This window comes from Podarcis cretensis, assembly GCF_951804945.1.
Source record: "Podarcis cretensis genome assembly, chromosome: 5".
Classification (NCBI taxonomy): domain Eukaryota; kingdom Metazoa; phylum Chordata; class Lepidosauria; order Squamata; family Lacertidae; genus Podarcis; species Podarcis cretensis.
The window spans coordinates 92,362,769-92,380,864 of NC_137174.1; the positions used below are offsets into that span (position 1 = coordinate 92,362,769).

General features: G+C 41.8%; 1 protein-coding gene across 19 annotated transcripts in view; it reads left to right on the top strand.

The window, feature by feature from the left end:
- LOC307217112 (uncharacterized protein) overlaps nucleotides 1–18,096 on the top strand; it is a 479,205-nt gene that overhangs the window by 48,131 nt on the left and 412,978 nt on the right. For 16 of the 19 annotated variants that reach the window (XR_013839388.1, XR_013839389.1, XR_013839390.1 and 13 more), the window contains one exon: nucleotides 8,791–8,843. Coding sequence is in view for 7 of the 19 variants with exons in the window: in XM_079978210.1 (XP_079834336.1) it covers nucleotides 8,791–8,843 (53 nt within the window). In the remaining 12 variants the exon portion in view is untranslated. Of the gene's footprint in view, nucleotides 1–8,790; nucleotides 8,844–9,453; nucleotides 9,900–14,849; nucleotides 16,604–18,096 lie in introns of those variants that run through there. The other 3 variants (XR_013839397.1, XR_013839398.1, XR_013839399.1) reach the window with 3 other exon arrangements.

The window sequence follows — 18,096 nt, forward strand, 5'->3', positions numbered from 1 at the left end:
CTTATTAAAAACAATTATTATTGTATTTTTATGCTATGAACTGCCCTGAGATTTCAGATGAAGGGCGGTACACAAAACAAACAAGCAAACAAACTGAATTATTTAAAACATTCAGAAATAATTAAAATCAACAATAAACTAAAAAACCAGATTATCTCATTTCATATCAATGCAAGTTACTAGCGCAAGCAACAGGCCTCCCTCTAAATTTGAAGGAGCTTTCCAGGAGCTGGTCTCTTGGGTTATAACTGTTTCTCTTAAAGGGACCATGTGCCAGATGATAATACACACATTATGGAGCAGGGGTAAGGAACATTTTTTTCAGTTGGAGGGCCATCCTCCCTTCTGAGAAACCTTTCATTGGTGGATTGGGACAAAGGCAAAAGTGGGCAGAACAAGAAATGTGAATTTTAACTTTTACAATAGGCTAATTTCTGCCCACTCACATGGCCCTCACTATCCTCCTTCCAGGCAAGCATGGAGGACGCAGCCAGGCAAACACACTCAAGGGAGGGTGCAAGGCTGTGCAAGGATGGGGGTTTGACATGAGAGGTGTATGGCCAGGGGAGAGCCCCAAGGGTCATCTAGACAGGCCTGGAGGGTTGCTTGTGGCCCCTGAGCCTGAGGTTCCCCATCTCTGATGCAAAGGTTTTTAAATTAAAATCAGCATTTTGAATTGTGTCTGGAAAACAGAATGGAAGCTCATGTATAGAAGAATAGGTGTGAATGTTCACTTAGCTGTGAGCCTCTGTCAAACAGCAGAAGTTCCTAACTTTTGTCTGGTCCAGTTTTGTGGGACCAATTTTAGTTTCTGAGGCCTGAGGATGTGGACATGATGCTTCAACTACACGCCCTCTCAACCTCTGCCCTGAGTCAGAAGAGGCTGTGAAGGTCCTAGACTGTTGTCTAGATGCAGTGGTGGGCTGGATGAGGGCCAGTAAGCTGAAGATGAATCCTGACAGAATGGAAGCACTGTGGATGGGTGATTCCCTTGTCTGGGAATTAGAGAAGTTGCCTGCTCTGGGCAGGGTTGCACTTTCTTTGAAGAAGCAAGTGTATAGTGTGCAGCATTGGCACAAACTCCTAGAAGTTGAGGGTGAGGCAGTTCTAGCCCCTCACAATATTCAGAGGACGTTGTGTAACATCGCATTGCCCCCTCTCATCCTCTGGAGAAGCTGGCGCCTCTGGTGTGGAGGTGCTCCAAGATCCATCACTGTCAATGAGGCACAAGTGGCATTCAAGCGAGCAGTGCCTTTTCCCACATCCGGCTGATATTCCATATACTGTAGGGATAACCAGACCACAGTGACCCTTACATCAGTACTTTCAAGGTTAGATTATTGCAATGCATTCTACATGGTACTACATTTGAGGTTGGCTTGGAAGCTTCAGGCCCCCCATTTAGGGGGTTGGACTCGATGGCCCTTGTGGTCTCTTCCAACTCTATGATTCTATGAAATGCTGCAGCTACACTTTTAAGTGAGACAGCCTACCCGGAAGATATTACACCAGTTCTGAAGGAAATGCACAGACTGTCAATATTCTGCTGAACCACGTTCAAGGTGCATGTTGACATACAAATCTCTATGTGGCTTATGACTTGGCTATTTGATGGAGCAGCCTCTTACTTACTAGTGTAGATATTAAGATTTAATGGATATGTTTCCTTGATTGGGCTGCAGTTGCCAGGGAATTAATATGTTGCAGCCCAAGAGAGTTGCAACATATATCAAGAGAGTTCTTGATATACGCACTCCAGTTACAAAACTTACTAGTTTTAATCATTTTATTTTATTTTTAGTGGAATGGTGCAGCACTTCTGTATTGGCTCCATTGGTGTATCCACACAGCCTCAACTTCGCTGCTGCCCTGCCCTGTTCCAATAAGTGGCTGTGACACTGGTGTTGGGAAGTTGGCTCTTCAACACTACCGTACTCTGCCGGCTGCTGTTAGCAACTAAAGAATCTCTTAACAACTAAAGTGTTAACTAGGCACTCTTGTTTACAATATAAGTGTCTTGCTAGATTGGACTAAAGCCCATCTAGTTTAGTATTATTTGGAAGACCCCTGAAACTATTCATATTCTTTATTAATTAGTCACTTTACTCAGAAATGACTCAAAGCAACTTACAAACACAATAGAAATACTACAACCAGTAGACATTACTTGGTTTGCTAGAAATTGGTCAGTGATCATTCCCCACCTGTGCTTTAAATAGTAATGTTAAGCACTTAACATAATTACATTTTGTGAAGTAGCATGTGTAAAACATGTTGATGGCCGATGCAAAAAAAGATGAAGTATGTCAGAATAGGCTTGTGGATAAACTTGGGAATAGTACTGAGGTGCTTATCTCTGTTGAATCCCAAACAACTGCTCCCTGTTCCCCTTCCTTAGGCAAATATATACTGGTTCCTCTTACCACTTTTACCCAGTTGTATGTCTTCAAGAATATATCAAGTAATGGAGATGTGGCCTAGGTTTACATTGCAAGGGAAATTTTGAATCAATACCGTATGTTATGCTGAAATAAACTTTAAAGATGTCTTTGGATTTCTTTGGATAATTGTAGTTGTACTTGTGGGATCCTTCCTGTCTCTATCTGATGATAAAGAGGCTTTATTTTTCTATTAGAAACTGAGTGCTACTGTTCTTAAAGTGTTCATCATTCCTTGCCAGGATTAGGATAATACACATAAATGAGGATAATGTAGATTTAAGAGTACTTCAGTTGCATGAAACACTTTTTTATACATTGCATAAAGGAGCACATTAGCTCAGTTGAAGGGAAATGTTTCATTTCTTCCTATTTAACTGACACATTCTCTCATCCAATTTTCCAGTACTTTTTCCAGCAATTTTAGTTTTAGTTTTAAAAAAACACAATGGCAACCTCTGTAGTCAAATAAAGTGATAAAATTTAATTTCAGAACCCATGTGATTTGAGTATGGAGGGAGAGGGACTTGGGAGGTGACAAAGCAAAATTTGGAATCCTGGAAAGCTAATTAATAATAATAATAACTATAATAATAATAATAATACTTTTGCTTCACCTTTCATAATGGATTTCCAGTGCAGCTTACAAGTGGAAATACAATTTAACAAAATAAAACTGTGAGGGGTAGCTAATACTGCAGAAGACAGAATCAGGATTCAAGATGACCTTAACAGATCGGAGAACTGAGCCAAAACTACGGTAACAAAATGAATTTCAGTAGGGACAAATGTAAGGTTCTATATTCAGGCAGAAATAACCATCAAGTCTTCAATATGAGGTTCCCCAGGGTTCGATTTTATCCCCCATGCTGTTTAACATCTACATGAAACTGCTGAGTGGGGTCACCTGGAGTTTTGGAGTTCTACTTCTCCTTTACCCCTGTAGGTGCAGCAGTGGATGTCCTGGATCATTGTCTTGCCTCAGTAATGGGCTGGATGAGAGCCAATAAACTGAAGCTCAATCCAGATAAGACTGAGGCACTGTTAGTGGGTTGTTCCCTAGACAGGATGGATGAGAGGTTGCCTGCCCTTGATGGGATTACATGTCCTCTGAAGGAGTGCTTGGAGGGTACTCCTAGATCTTTTGCTGTCATTTGAGGCTCGGGTGGTCTTGGCGGCATGGAGTGCCTTCCATCAGCTTCGGCTGGTGGCTCAGCTGTGCTCCTATCTTGACAGGGATAGCCTAACCTCTGTTGTCTGCAATGTGGGACTGCCTCTGGAGATGGTTCAGAATTTCAGCTGATGCAGAATTCAGTGGCCAGGTTGCTCACCAGGACAAGACTGAGCATAAAACGCCAATCCTAGCCTGACTGCACTGGCTGACAATTAGTTTCCAGGTCCAATTCAAAGTGATGGTTTTGACCTATAAAACCTTAAATGACCCAGGACCACAATATCGCAAGACTGCCTCTCTCCTTATGAACAGACATGGACCCTATGGTCATCAACTGAGGCCCATCTTTGAGTGCCTTCTGCACGAGAGATCTGGAGGGTGGCATCACGAGAACAGGCCTTTTCTGTGGTGGCTCCTCATTTTGGGAATGCTCTCCCCAGGGAAGCTTACCTGGCACCTTTGATATACATCTAAACACCAGGCAAAGGGACGTGGGTGGCGCTGTGGTCTAAACCACTGAGCCTCTTGGGCTTGCTGACCAGAAGGTTGGCAGTTAAATCCCTGCACCAGGGGATCCCGTTGCTCTGTCCCAGCTAGCAGTTCGAAAGCACACGAGTGCAAGTAGATAAATAAGTACCACTGTGATGGGAAGGTAAATGGTGTTTTCATGCACTCTGGCTTCTGTTGTGCCTGAAACTGTTTAGTCATGCTAGCCACATGACCTGGAAAGCTGTCTGTGGACAAATGCCAGCTCCCTCGGCCTGAAGCAAGATCTTCGCCACATCCCATAGTCTCCTTTGACTGAACTTAACCAATCAGAGGTTCTTTACCTTTTTTACCTAGACACCAGGCAAAAATTTTCCTTTTCTCACAGGCCTTTGGCTAATTAAACAATATATGGCCTTTAAAACTGGGTGGTGGTGGTGGTTTTTGTTTGTTACTATGTTATGTATTTTTGTGTTTATATACAGTAAACCGCCCTGTGATCCTTGGATGAAGGGCAGTATATAAATTTAATTAAGAATATTAATATAAGCTAGACATTTGACTCAAGGCCAGAAATGAACTAGGAGCTAGTGTGATTAATACAACAGTTGGTATAACATGACCATAATGCCAAGCCCTTGTTAACAACCTGGCAGTTGTATCCTGAGCTAACTACAGTTGTTGAAGTCTTCAAAGGCAACCCAAATAGAACACATTACAGTAGTCAAAGCATGGATGACTGAGGATAGGCTATCTACCTATGTTGGTAATGTGAAGAAAGGCCCAGATCTACCCCACCATTTCTCTAGGTCAAGCTGTCACATATCTTCCTCCCATTCTCTTCAAATGGAATAAGGAAGATGTTTGCCTGAGGGACACGAGGGGCTTGCACAGCTGACTCTGGATTTTCTTGGTAAGAAAGAGCCTGGGATGACTCCTCCCAGGAGAGGGAAGATAGACTTTAAAAAGCTGAGCTGCCCTGCTTATGTGTTCCCTCCCACCATCAGGGATCTTTACTTACAAGTTCAGCTTCATTAAAAGTAGAATTGTTATATTGTAATGAATAGGCTGGGATTGGTCCAGTTTTAGAGCCACAGTGATCTGATTTATTTTGTAGTCTGTTTTGAACTTCTGCCTTCTTTTCTTCTACCTTTTATTTTTAATAAAGTATTAGAATAGGGTTGCCATATTTTTAAGAGCAAAAAGAGGACACATGTGCTGGTGTCTGGAGTGGTGTGGGGGAAGGGGTTCAGGAGCAGAAGTGGGCACATTCTACAATGCCCCTTCAAAATATACAAAAACAAAACTCACACAGAATACATATATGTTTCATACTTGGTTGTCTAGTACTGTATATGCAACATAAAAAGTAGCCTGCTCTCACACCCCTGGGCATTTTGGCAAGTTCAAAAAAATCTGCCTGGACAGAATTTTTACCCCTGAAAAAGAGGATGTGTCCTGGAAAAAGAGGATGTATGGCAATGCTATTTCAGAATAAGTTTAGGAACAGGATTGTAAGAGGTCAACACATTCTTCTGAGAGCAGAGAGAAACTCAGGGGGTGTGGGCTGCCTTTGCACTCTCAGTAGCATATAAGGGAACAGTCTAGTAAATGCAGGATGTGTTGGTTTCAGAGTTCCTTGGTTTTAGGAGGTTTAGTGGGGTCTGCCATGGAAACGAGCAAGCTGCTTTGATCTTGGACTAGGATAAGGCAGCTGGAAGCTAATCCTGCTTTCCCCAGCAATTTGTGTGTAGGTTGAGTGTTGGATGTCTTGGCTTGGAGGCTTTTAAAAAGTGATTGCTTTGGTGTATCCCAGGTCCTCTTCCATCTGGGCTGCAAGAGTAAGCGGGAGGGTGATGCCAGCATCTACCAGAGAGTAATACCTACTGGCAGCACTGCAGGGCTGTTGTGTTGCAGTTAGACAAGGAAGAGGGTGAGAGAGCTGCTGTCTTGGGCAGATCACCTTTGACAGAGGTAAAAGTTGCTCTGTGCTAAAGGATCAATCTATTAAAGTACTTCAAATGACAAGGGCAGATCAAGGAGCATCTCTGAATTGCAGATCTGTCCCTTTAGTCCCTAACTTTAAGGTTTAAGAGGAATGCAACCTCCAAAACAGGAAAAATACGACTAATCTGGGTGGATGGACCACAGGCTAGTAGCATCTTCATTTTGCCTAGATTGTGCTTCTGTTTATTGGCTCTTAGCCATTTCAGTCCTGCCAGAGCACTTTCTGGAGTGCAGTTCAAGTTTTCTCTTAGTGCCTTGCATTCATGGTGGTATCAAATAGAAGTTGAGTGAGATCTTTTTCAAGGATTGCCTAACAGGAGGTGCTTGTGGGGGCATTAAATATAGTACTGTGTTTGATTTCCATAAGGTACTGGTTCAGCTGAAGGAAGAACCATTGTCATTTGATATCCTCTCTTTGACTGGTAAAAGGTAAAGGTAAAGGGACCCCTGACCATTAGGTCCAGTCGTGGCTGACTCTGGGGTTGCAGCGCTCATCTCGCTTTATTGGCCGAGGGAGCCAGTGTACAACTTCCGGGTCATGTGGCCAGCATGACTAAGCCACTTCTGGTGAACCAGAGCAGCGCACGGAAATGCCGTTTACCTTCCCGCAGGAGCGGTACCTATTTTTCTACTTGCACTTTGATGTGCTTTCAAACTGCTAGGTACAGTCACACTATATAGATTTGTTTGAATCTTTTGTGCTCAGTTTCTTACTTCTTAGTATTAAAGCACCTTCAGAGATGAAACTGAGTGAGGGCGCTCTGGGGACACACTTACCACCTCTGCATTTCATTCTGTTATCTTAGGCATGGTACTAAACACTGCACATGACTTTCACAGCCAAATATCAGGATAATGCACCATTAACAGAGGAGCCCATGACTCTTGTTTGGTGGCTCCTGGTTGTCTAGCTAGTCTGATCTATTCCACAATACTGAATCAGACCACTGGTTCATTTGTCCACTGCTAACCACTCAAACTGGCAGCAATTTATTAGGCTCTCAGGAAGATATGTTTCCCAGACATGCTATCCTTTAATTCAACTAGCGGTATTTGCAATAAAAGTATACTTTCTTCTATTGGGAAGATGTGGCTCCAGGGAATATAACCACATATCTGTGAAGCAGCATAGAAGTGGTCCTTTGTTTAATAAGAATATTTTCACCATGTATATGGCCCAGCCTGCGGTATCACTATTGTTCAATGCAGTGACTGTCCTGTGCAGTCTTTCTGTCTGTATGCTGTTGCTGATGTTGTTGTCGTCAGTGGTAATCCTTTGTGTGGGCATATCTATGTGTATGGCTGTTGGGCATTCTGCATTAAACACAATAGCATGCTTACTCATGAATGAAATTACTGGAACCCTGTTGGGGAAGGAGTACATAGCAAGATTCAAGGCACAGCCTTGCAAAACAAATGCTGCAATTATACTGTGCCTGAAAACAAGTAGCTTTTAATGTGTCCATATGCTTAAGAAAAGAAAGAATTATAGACCAACACTCATACCACCACCCCCCTCTCTTTTTTCTTCCTTTTTCTCCTTTTATACAGTTTATCACCCATAATTTCAGGATGTGTTTTGTTTCTTTAAGCTGTTTTATCTCTCAGCTCATGAGGTCACTCATGTGTGAATTCTTTTGTTCGTCATCTCACCTTTTGCCTTGATGATAGAAAATTGATCGGGCCTTAAAGCACAAGTTCAATAGACAACCCCCTTGGTCCTTTGTTTAGGAGAATAGCTACCACTGAAGACCACGAGCAGGTTGCTATTAATATGACAGCCTCTCTCTATCTCCCACTGTAATTTATAATGAAATACCTAATCTCCATTATTTTGATCCAAGCAGGCGATCCCATGAAAAAAAGTCTTTTCATCCAGTTCCCAATGGCAGTTACATGAGAAATGGCAAACCAATAATTTTTGTCAAGTTTTTTTAAGCCAACAGAAATGCTTTTCCACTGCTACAGTTTCAAAAGGCACAGATAAAGCTCATTCACTGAGATGAATGAAAAAAGCCATCTGGGGTTTTTCTTTTTGACTTCCTTTCCTTTTTCCTCCATCCTTGTAATCAAATTTGAGCAAAATCAAATGGGGCTTTCTATGAAAGTACCTTTTGTTGATCTGAACGAGCTGGTAATTTACAAAATACCCTTCTTTTGTGAGGAAGGCTAAAGAAGAAGGGGGAAAAAAGAATCAGTAGCTTTTAAAGCCGGGCCTTGGTGGGACTCTAAATGCAGTGAAAGCTGTCTGTGTTGAGAGACTGAAATGCATTTCAGAGCCAGGCCTTACCCAGGGCACTGGAAGAACAAACCTATGTGCATTTTTGTGGCAATAAAAACATGAATGGAAAGACAGAAAGGACGAGAGATAGAGAGAGAAATCTGGATCTGGAAAATGCATTAAATATTATTTTGGAGTTTCAGCCCTATTCTTTGACACACCATGCTTAACAAGCAAGACTGAGTGACCTCACCATTTTGGACTGTCAGAGCTCAACAACATATCGGTCTTTATAGTCGAAGAGGGGTGTTGCATCTCTTGGATGTTGCGGGACCATCTCCAAAGCCATCTATCTGTTTATTTGCTTCACTTACGAAGTGTTGCAGAAGAAAAACAACACTTAACCAGAACCTGGACTTCACTTCCTTTCCCATTTGTTGATGTTTCACTATTTTATTAAACAGATTTCTCTCTGGCAGCTGACTCAAAACCAAAGAACAATCTGAACATCACAACAGTAAGTTTATTTTTCCCCATTATCAATAATTTATGTTTTAAGTCCTAGTGAGTAACTAGGGCAGGAAGCTTAAGATTCATTGCAGGATTCAGGAGGCTATATTTACGTTATACAATAATTTCAAGTTTGAATTGTACATTTGTTTCATGTTGGTAATGATCATTATGGAGAAGAACGACAGATGTGGCTGCTACACATTGGGAAATCATCTGTAGAGAATAATGAAGTTCAGAATAACATGTAGCTCTAGCCCATGATTAATTAATTATTGCTAGCACTGGAGACTTAAAAGTTAGTGATTTCTGTTTCTGTATGTAATAGTAATGTACATACATAGTAATGTACAGTATTCCCTGCAGAAATCTTTTAAGTACAGTACTGTAATGCTTAAAACTTTGGAGATGACTGTATTATTCATCCTTGCTTTATTTCACTTTATACATTGCCGAGAAAGAAAGGAACTAAATGTTCTAGCCTAGTAAAAGTCTTCCTTGAGTCTACATTAATGGAGAATTGAAATAGCTGTTTAAAATGAGAACTAGAATGATTTGCTTTAAGTGTGAGTTACTATCTTGAACTTGCTATGTTTTTACTTTGTTGTTGGATCCAGGGAGAAAAGGCAGTGTCCTTCCACTATTTTGCTTGGCAGTAGTGGTGTGCATACATGAACAGAATAATGTCATATCACATTTGGCACCCTAGTTTGAAACTGATTATATGCAAGTTAAGTCTCAGTGGGTTTCATGTCTTAACAGAGTATTTCGTATCAGACTGTTTGTATGGATGCCATTCATGGGATCTTAGTTTTGATAATGCCTTAGATAAACCATATATAGTACTTTTAGGTCTTCCCTAAAGGGTGGTAAACCCCAGAATCTGTTTTAACTGCTTGCCCCTTCATCTCCAATCCAATCAGATTAACAGGGAAGGCAGTTTCATTCTTGAAAACATTTTGAGCTGTCTGCTGCCTCCTAATGACTGACTTATCAAATAGCAAATGTGACATATTTTTAAAAGATTTCCTTTCAGCTGCATGTATTAAATCACATGTTTGTTTGCTTCTCATACCGACTCATTTATTAGTTTTGTTTTGTGCTATCAGGTTTGGAGGAAAGTTGATTGAATTAGCAGTTCTACTGTTGATGCAACTGTGTGGGGATGTATGAATGCTTATAATCTGTTGTAAGAAATATAGTCTATATTGTAAAGAGCTAGGCAGGAGCATTCCCACTGGTGGGGTTGATCAGGTAAGCAAAGTCTAAGCTTAGGACGATACTGTATTTTTAACTGTTGTAAAAGAGGGAATTTTAGTAGGTACAGTTTGTGAGACAAGGGTGAAAAAAGCTGCATCTGCTAAACTTTTCTCTTCTACTGAACTATTAAAGATGTACAAGGCCCACTGATTCTCTGTATTCAGAGCAGCAGCAAGATAGGATTTACTTCAGAGTACCAGGAGAGAAAGAGAGAGAGAGAGGGAGGGAGGGAGGGAGGAAGGAAGCCAGGCAATTCAAGGCCGGGTGCTCCCTCAAGGGTCAGGTTCATAGGAGGTACAGAGCAAGGAGAGCCAACCATCTGAAAACAGACAGGTGAATGAAAATGAAAAAATAAAATTATGGAAAAAATATTGTAGGGAAAGGTGCAATAAAATGTCTCTGGACCATACCTGTAGCCAATATATCACTCATCAACCTCTTAGGGCTTCCCTTTCCAGAGATTTCTGGGAGATGGGATCGGGGCAGCCCAAATTTTCAGTTGTGCTAGGATTGCTGGTCAGCATGGTGGAGATAAGGAGTAAGTTTTCTTCAGTGTGAACTAGCTAAGTGAACCACTGGAAAATGGCTCCTTAAGCAAGAAGATTTGCTATGTTCAGGACTTAACTGGAACTACCTAATTGCAACCTATAAACACCATAATTGTACCCCAGTCACATGTATACTAAAGCTGCAGTTGAGCTTTATATGGAAACTTGCCTGGGATCAGCTGGCATATCCCATGGCTCACTAGCCACGGAACAATATAAAAACAGATTTATGTTCTTTATCCATTTATTTATTTATTGAAATTATGTTCTCAGAGTAGTTTACAAAAAAATACAATAATGTATAATAAAGCTCCAAGCATAAAATTACATATACCTAGCAACATTAACCCCAACAAAAAGAAGAAGAAGGCATACAAGACCCCTTCTACCACGACCCATCCATTAAAAAAAGAGTTTAAAGCATTTTTAATTTATAGGCTTCCATCTGCCATTTGTAAGCCAGTATGGAAGATGACAGGTGAACCTTTGTAGTCAGTGGGTTCCATAACAGGGGTGCCATAACAGGGAACCAGAGGGCATTCTTGGTAGTGACGCCCTCCCTGTGAAACACCCTCCCATCAGACATCAAGGAGATAAAGAACTACACAACTTTTAGAAGACATCTGAAGGCAGCCCTTTATTGGGATGTTTTTATTATGTTTTTATATGTGTTGGAAGCTGCTCAGAGCAACCCAGTCAGATGGGCGGGCTATAAATAATAAGATCACCATAATCGTCACTAAAAAGGTGCTAAATCTTGCCCTAATAAGACAGCTTCATCTGCCAACTTCAGTGCACAATATGTAGCTCCATGTACATAATCCTATTTACTGATAATGAATTTATTATCCAAGTGCCTATTTCTTACATCACCAAAATGGTACTACCTAAGCTCAAATGAGAGATATCAGCTGGCAAGGGAGAATTCCAGTCTCTATAGAAAAACAAAATATATTTAGGAAAAATAACCCAACTGGGGAGTGGGGTGGACGGACCCAAAATAACCCAATGAAGACTCATCAGGCTCAGTGAGCACAAGATGTCAAGATGTTGACTGACAGTTGGGTATGCGTGTGTATGGAAAACCAGAAGCAAGGGGGAGGAGAATCCTGAACAGGAGTATTCTTCACTGCATTGTTTTGTTGTCTTCATTTTATGGTAGTTGTCACTGATAAATCACTGTCCCCTTGTCTTTTGGGGATCCCTTGTTAATGCTGTGCTAGTGTTGTTACTCTAATTCCCTCCTTCAAGAGCTCCCTGCTTGAGATCTCTAAAAAGTTGATCAATTCCCTTCAGTTCACACCCCGTATATGTAAGATTTTTTTGCCCCAACATGTATTACTTTCCACTTGTTCACATTGAATTGCATTTGCTGTAATGCTGCCTGTTCACCCAGTTTGTAGCAATCCTTTTGGAGTTCTTTGCAACCACGTGGTGTCATCAGCAGACCTGGAAAGCTCACTGCTCACCCCTAACCTCCCAAGTTGGAAGTACCCCCAGATTGTGTACCTGCTCTTTCAGGATCAGGAGTGTAACTTCATTAAGAGGAGGCAACCTCCCATCCATCTAGTCTAGAGAACCACCCACTAGCAGTGCCTGGTTTATCTGGATTGAGCATCCGTTTAATGGTTCCTATCCAGTACATTACCGAGTCAAGACAATGGTCCAGCATGTCCACTGCAATACCTGCAGATGTAAAGGAGAAGCAGAGCTGTGTGTCATCAGCAGATTGCTGACAATGTACTCTAAAACTCCAGATAATCCCACTCAGCATTCTCATGTAGATGTTAAACAGCGTGGAGGATACAACTGAACCCTGAGGAACACTACACTGAAGGCTCCACAGGGCTGAAGAGCACTCCCCAAATACCACCCTTCAGAAATGATCATACAAGTAGGACCAGAACCAGCACAACATTATGCAACCACCCCTAACTCGGACACTCCCCCAGAAGGATCCTGTATTGAATGCCACTTTATAGGATTGTCATGTGTCCTCTCTTTCCAGGACACGTCTTCTTTTTTCAGGGGTAAAATTTGAGACAAATTGCAGTTATTTGCTTTGAATATGACTATGGCTGTCATAGCGTCCTCTTTTTTGCTCTCCAAAATATGGCAACCCTACTGAGAGGTCAAGGAGAATTAACAGACAAATTTCCCCTGTCTCTCTCCCGACAGAGGTCATCATACAATGTAACCAAAGCAGTTTCTGTGCCAAAAATGGGCCTTCTGTGTCTTCTGATTTGCGATGGCAGAGGGGTAATGTGCTCTAGCTTCAACCCATTTTACTGCCTTCTCTCTAGAATGCTTCTGGGCTCACTTTGGTCCAGAAGCAATAGGAAAGGAAGAGAGCAGGGGTAGCTGGAACTGGTGCTTTGCTTTCTAGCATGCCCAGTGAAACCACTGTTTTGTTTTTAAAAGAAAATGAAGGGGAACAGGGACTCACTGCGACCTGGTAAGCATGGGGGGAATAGTTGGGAGCATTGAGGGGTTATCTATTTTAATTTGTGAGGGTAGTGATGTGTGATGTTGCTTGGATATATTTGTGTAGAGTTCATGAAGAGTTAGGTGGATTTTTGTGGGTGGGTGGGAATATTTCCTGGATTGTTTTTGATTTTGGGAAAGGCAGGATTTTGCCTGAGTAGGGCCTTTTGAGGAGAAAGTGGTAGGAATGTGTGTATGACAATTCCCCATATTTGAAAATATGCCCACCCAAAAAGATTGCCAGACTTTGCTGTACTCTTCAATATCTAAAGTGTTGTGTACCATGCATGTATATCAGCATGTATGACAATCACACGCACCTGTATTCATTGATCTGTGTATAATAATATTTAAGGCTACATCGCACTTCTTCCAAAGACATGTTTTCCTTGTAGAAATGCCATATTAGAAGGTATACTTAAAGACACCATATTTTTGTGTTCAGCTGAGATAAGAAATCATTTTCCCAATCCCTCTCCCTTAAGTGTGGTATCTTTTAGATTGTAAGCTAGAGGGCAAGAACTGTTGTATCCCTGACATTTGTAAGCCGCGCTGGGAGCCTTTTTTGCCTGAAGAGTAGTATAAAAATGACTTAAATGGAAAAAAAAATAGTAGCTGGATGAATAGAAACCATTCAAGTTGTGGAGGAGAGTGGTAGAAGGGAGGCCCTCACGCTGGTTCTATCTGCTTGCCTAGTGTGTGTTGAGCGGAAGGAACAATTTTGCACATGTCCAGAGGAACTGAACAGGTTGTTGTTAGTTTATGTGTGCCAGCGCAAAGCCCAGGCCCTAGTCCTGGTTAGACCTGGCTTTAAGGAAGCCTGCCTTAACCTCAGGCTTTAAGCTTTACTTCTTTAACCAAATTGATATACTGCTTCATACTAAGTAGAACCTCTAAGCAGTTTACAAAAAAATCTAGCTCTTGGCCACTTCTTATGACATCCTGTACTGAATTATATTGCTGCAGTTTAAGACCAGTTTAATACTGCCCAGGCAGGAAGCCCATAAACCCTCCCTGTCTCCTTCAGTTCAATATTTCAGCATTGGGCCATACACAGCTGAACTAAACCTGGACCAGGGATGGCAATTTGAATAAAATAGGGGGGGGGGGCTATAAGCCCCGCCCTGCGCAATTGATCACATGGCATGGCACACCCACACCATTTGAATGGCAATGGCAATTTATTTTGGAGGGGGGCAGCGCCCTCAAATATTTTTGGGGTGTGTGTGCAAAGGGACCTTGGCCCCCAGGAGTTGGCTCCTATGACCTAGACCAAGTGTTAGTAGGATTCAGTGTGGGGAGAGCATTTCCAAGAAGGTTCAAGATGTATCTTGCCAGATTGTCAAAGTTGTTGTAGAATCCATGCTGGTTCTGCTTCGGTAAAGCTTGTTCTTCTATATGCTTGGTTATTTCTTCTTTAGCAGTACTTTCCACTAGTTTCCAGGGGACAGACGTTAAGCTAACTGACCTGTAATTTCCAGGATCCTTCAAAATGCCTCCTGGCATCCAAAGACCGACAATAACCACCCCCTCCAACTTGTACCAAGTACAATGATCATCCCTTGAGAAGATGCCAAATCTATGTTAAAAAATGTTTAACATCATGCCAAAGTCATGTTTTGGTCTTGATTTGAATGGTGCCTGGCTCCTAATTTCTTTTATATAGATCTCCATTTCCACCTCAGAAACCTTTGAGCCTAGTCTGCTATTTTGATTCACAGTGGTGCCCAGTGTCCAAATGGTGATGAAGTCTACTGCCCCAACTGAGGGATGCTCAGGCCATCTTTGGTGATGATATCATGAGAGGCAGCCAAACCTATGCCTAAAAATGGGTGGTGCCATGCCAAAGCAGAACCTATAGAGAACAAACAGATGAATGGACAAACTACTTTCCAAAATATGCAGTCTGGAGGCTCCCACAAAACGAAAAGAATCAAAGACATAAACTAACCAAATAAATACAAGCATTAAAACTTGTATTTATATACCTCTTTGCAGCAAGGATGTGGAATCTTTTTTTTAGCCTGAGGTCTGCATCCCATTCCCTTCTGGACAATTTTCTAGGGGTCACATGCCAGCAGAGGACAAGGCCAGAGGCTAAAGTGGGCTAAGAAACAGGTGTGATTTTCATCTTTGTGCAGTAGGCTAATTTCTACACATACTATCCTCCATCTAGGCAAGCATTATCAGAGTTTGGGGTTATGTTCCATCCAAGCAAAAACATTCAAGGAGGATGCAAAGCAGGGCCAATAGAAATGGGATGTGACTGGTGAAGAAGTATGGCCTGGGAGAGAATCCCCAGGGTCAGATAGAGAGCCCTGGAGGGCTGCATTTGGTGCCCAGGGCTGAAGTTCCTCATCCCTGCCTTAGAGTGTTTGGAACTCTTCAAGATGCATGGGCCTGGTTTAGACATTACAGTAAACTATAGTTTAGCACTAAACAAATGAGTCTGGGTGAAACTTGGGCTCACATACTATGGCCTCCCTTCTGTTCCTCTGATGCAGTTGTGAAGAGGGGATTGGAAGCACCCACTTTACTGTTTTAAATTAACTGCAGTTTGTCATTTTGCCCAATGTGAGCTACGTAACTATGGTTAGTTTCAATTACAATTGATTGAAACAAGCCAGGATGAGAAACCATGCTTTGATCTTGACTTGTTTCAATAAACAAATGTTTATACTAACCACAGCTTGGCTCAGTGCAGTTGTGATGATAAACTATGGTTAATTTAAAGCAGGAAGTGGATGTATCCAATCACCTCATCATGCTTTCAGAGGGGAGGGGGAGCACATGAGCCTGAGGTTTGTCCAGTGTTGTTTGTGTAGCACTCTACTGTGGTTTAGCACTATCTTCAAATTGGGCCATAACCTCAATCTTTCTTAGAACAGTCCTGTAAGGTCAGTACCTGGCAGCTGAAGTACAACTGTGGAAGAGCTGATTCTGAGAGACAGTAATTTACTTTAATCTGTCTGGTGTATTTATAGCTGAGGTGAGATTTGAACTAGGGATTTCCTGGCTCACAGATTACACTAAAATACACGAGCTCTACTTAGTACATGCTATGGCTAATACACAAACCCAGTAAATTTATAACTAAAGCTATTCAGTATGTAGAACCTATGAGCTGACCAGAGGTATAAATGCTTAACCATAATCACATACATTCAGAAGCAGAGGAGGATGGGGCACTGTGCCCTGCCTTAGTAACTTTATTCAGATTCAAAATGTATCTTTTAAAAGTGGTGAGCTAAGTACAACCTAGCTGGCCAATTAACCATTACTAAAATGCCTAAAAAGTCATTCAGTATATCCAAAGCTACACGGAGCAGATTTTGAGCGTGCACAGAGAGTACTATTTAAAATATGGGAACTAAAGAAAAGCTACAGGGAAAAAAAACAGCATAACAATCATGAGCAGCAACAAATAAAGCACTATGAATGAAGCTTTTCAGAATGAAAATGCTGTTGCAACCTTCCTAAATGACCCTGTTCCTTGTCGCCACTAAGGTGTAAGGAACCTCGGACCGCCCAGAGGTTGCTGCTCATTGACCATGTTTGATAGGACTGGTGGGAGTTGTTCAGCAACATCTGGAGAGACAGTTCCCCTTAAAACAAAGGTGGGATTCAGAGCAAGGACTCCTTTCATGACATCTGTGTATGGATTGAAGACATTTCCTGAGAGAACCTGGATCTAGAGCGTTTAGGGATTCAGAGGTCAACCCATCTCTTTGAATTGTGTTGAGAACAGATGGGCAGCCAGTGGAGATTTTTTGACACTAGTGTTTCGTTTGAGTCATTTCTGCTCGTAATTGAACTGCTCTGTTCTGAATTATTCAAATACAGAGTGTGTTAAAGTAGTCCCACATAGAGGTTTACCAGAGCTGGTTTCCCAGTAACCCTGGTTGGGCTTCCATGGCTAGGAAACATACACTTCCAGAGGACCAGAGGAAGAGGAGGAATGGAAGGTAGAAGCACAAAAATCATTTTGTTTACAGTGAGGGGGGAAAGTATTTGATCCCCTGCTAAATTTCCCCGTTTGCCCTCTGATGAAGAAATGACCATAAACGGTAGGTTTATTGTAGCTGGGAGAGACAGAATAACAACAAGAAGCACCCCCAGAAACCCAGAAGACAAAAGTCAGAGATGGATATGCATTAGAATGAGTGAAATAAGTATTTGATTCCCTATCAACCAGCCAGATGTCAGGCTACCTGGTATCTTCACTGTATGTAACAAGCTGAGATTAGAAGCACCTGCTGTAAGGGAGAGGTCTTACCTGTAATCCCAAAGAGCTGCCCAGGGATGTAAGGCCTAAGGTGCACTTCAGTTGCCTTCAATTGTACATAGACTTTTTCAGTGAATAACATTCCTACTTTATATATATCCACTTATGTATAAATTTTATAAATTTATATGCCACTCTTCAGCATAAAACTGCCAGGGCAGTGAACATTCAATTAAAAAATTATAATAAAAAAGCAAAAAACAGACAAAGGAAGAACCTAACCAGTCACATCAGCAGCAACCTAAGCAAGGACTTCTGCTTGAGCAATGAGGATTTCTTCCCCCTGTGTGACACACTAGGTGGCACCCACTGTAATTGGTTCAGAGGTGGGTGGGAGAACCCCCAGAACAGCACATAGAGAGAGGAGAGGGGAGATAATCATTTCTGGCAAGCAAGAATGCTTGCACAGATGGAACTGGAATAATGTTGAATTCCACCCATTAACAGCAGCTCATAAAACAATAAAATCAAGCAGGCGTAAACCTTAAAACTAAAATGACTTGCAAAATACAATGAAATGTCTGGGCAAATTTTAAAAACAACAACACGTCAACTGGGCAAGCTTCCGAGGTGAGCTTCACTTTGTAGGGTGTTTAAAACTTGGGATGACATGGCCAACAGGGCCATGACAAAGGAGACCTGGCGGAAGGTCTCAAATGAAGAATTGCAGGTGGGCTTGTGAG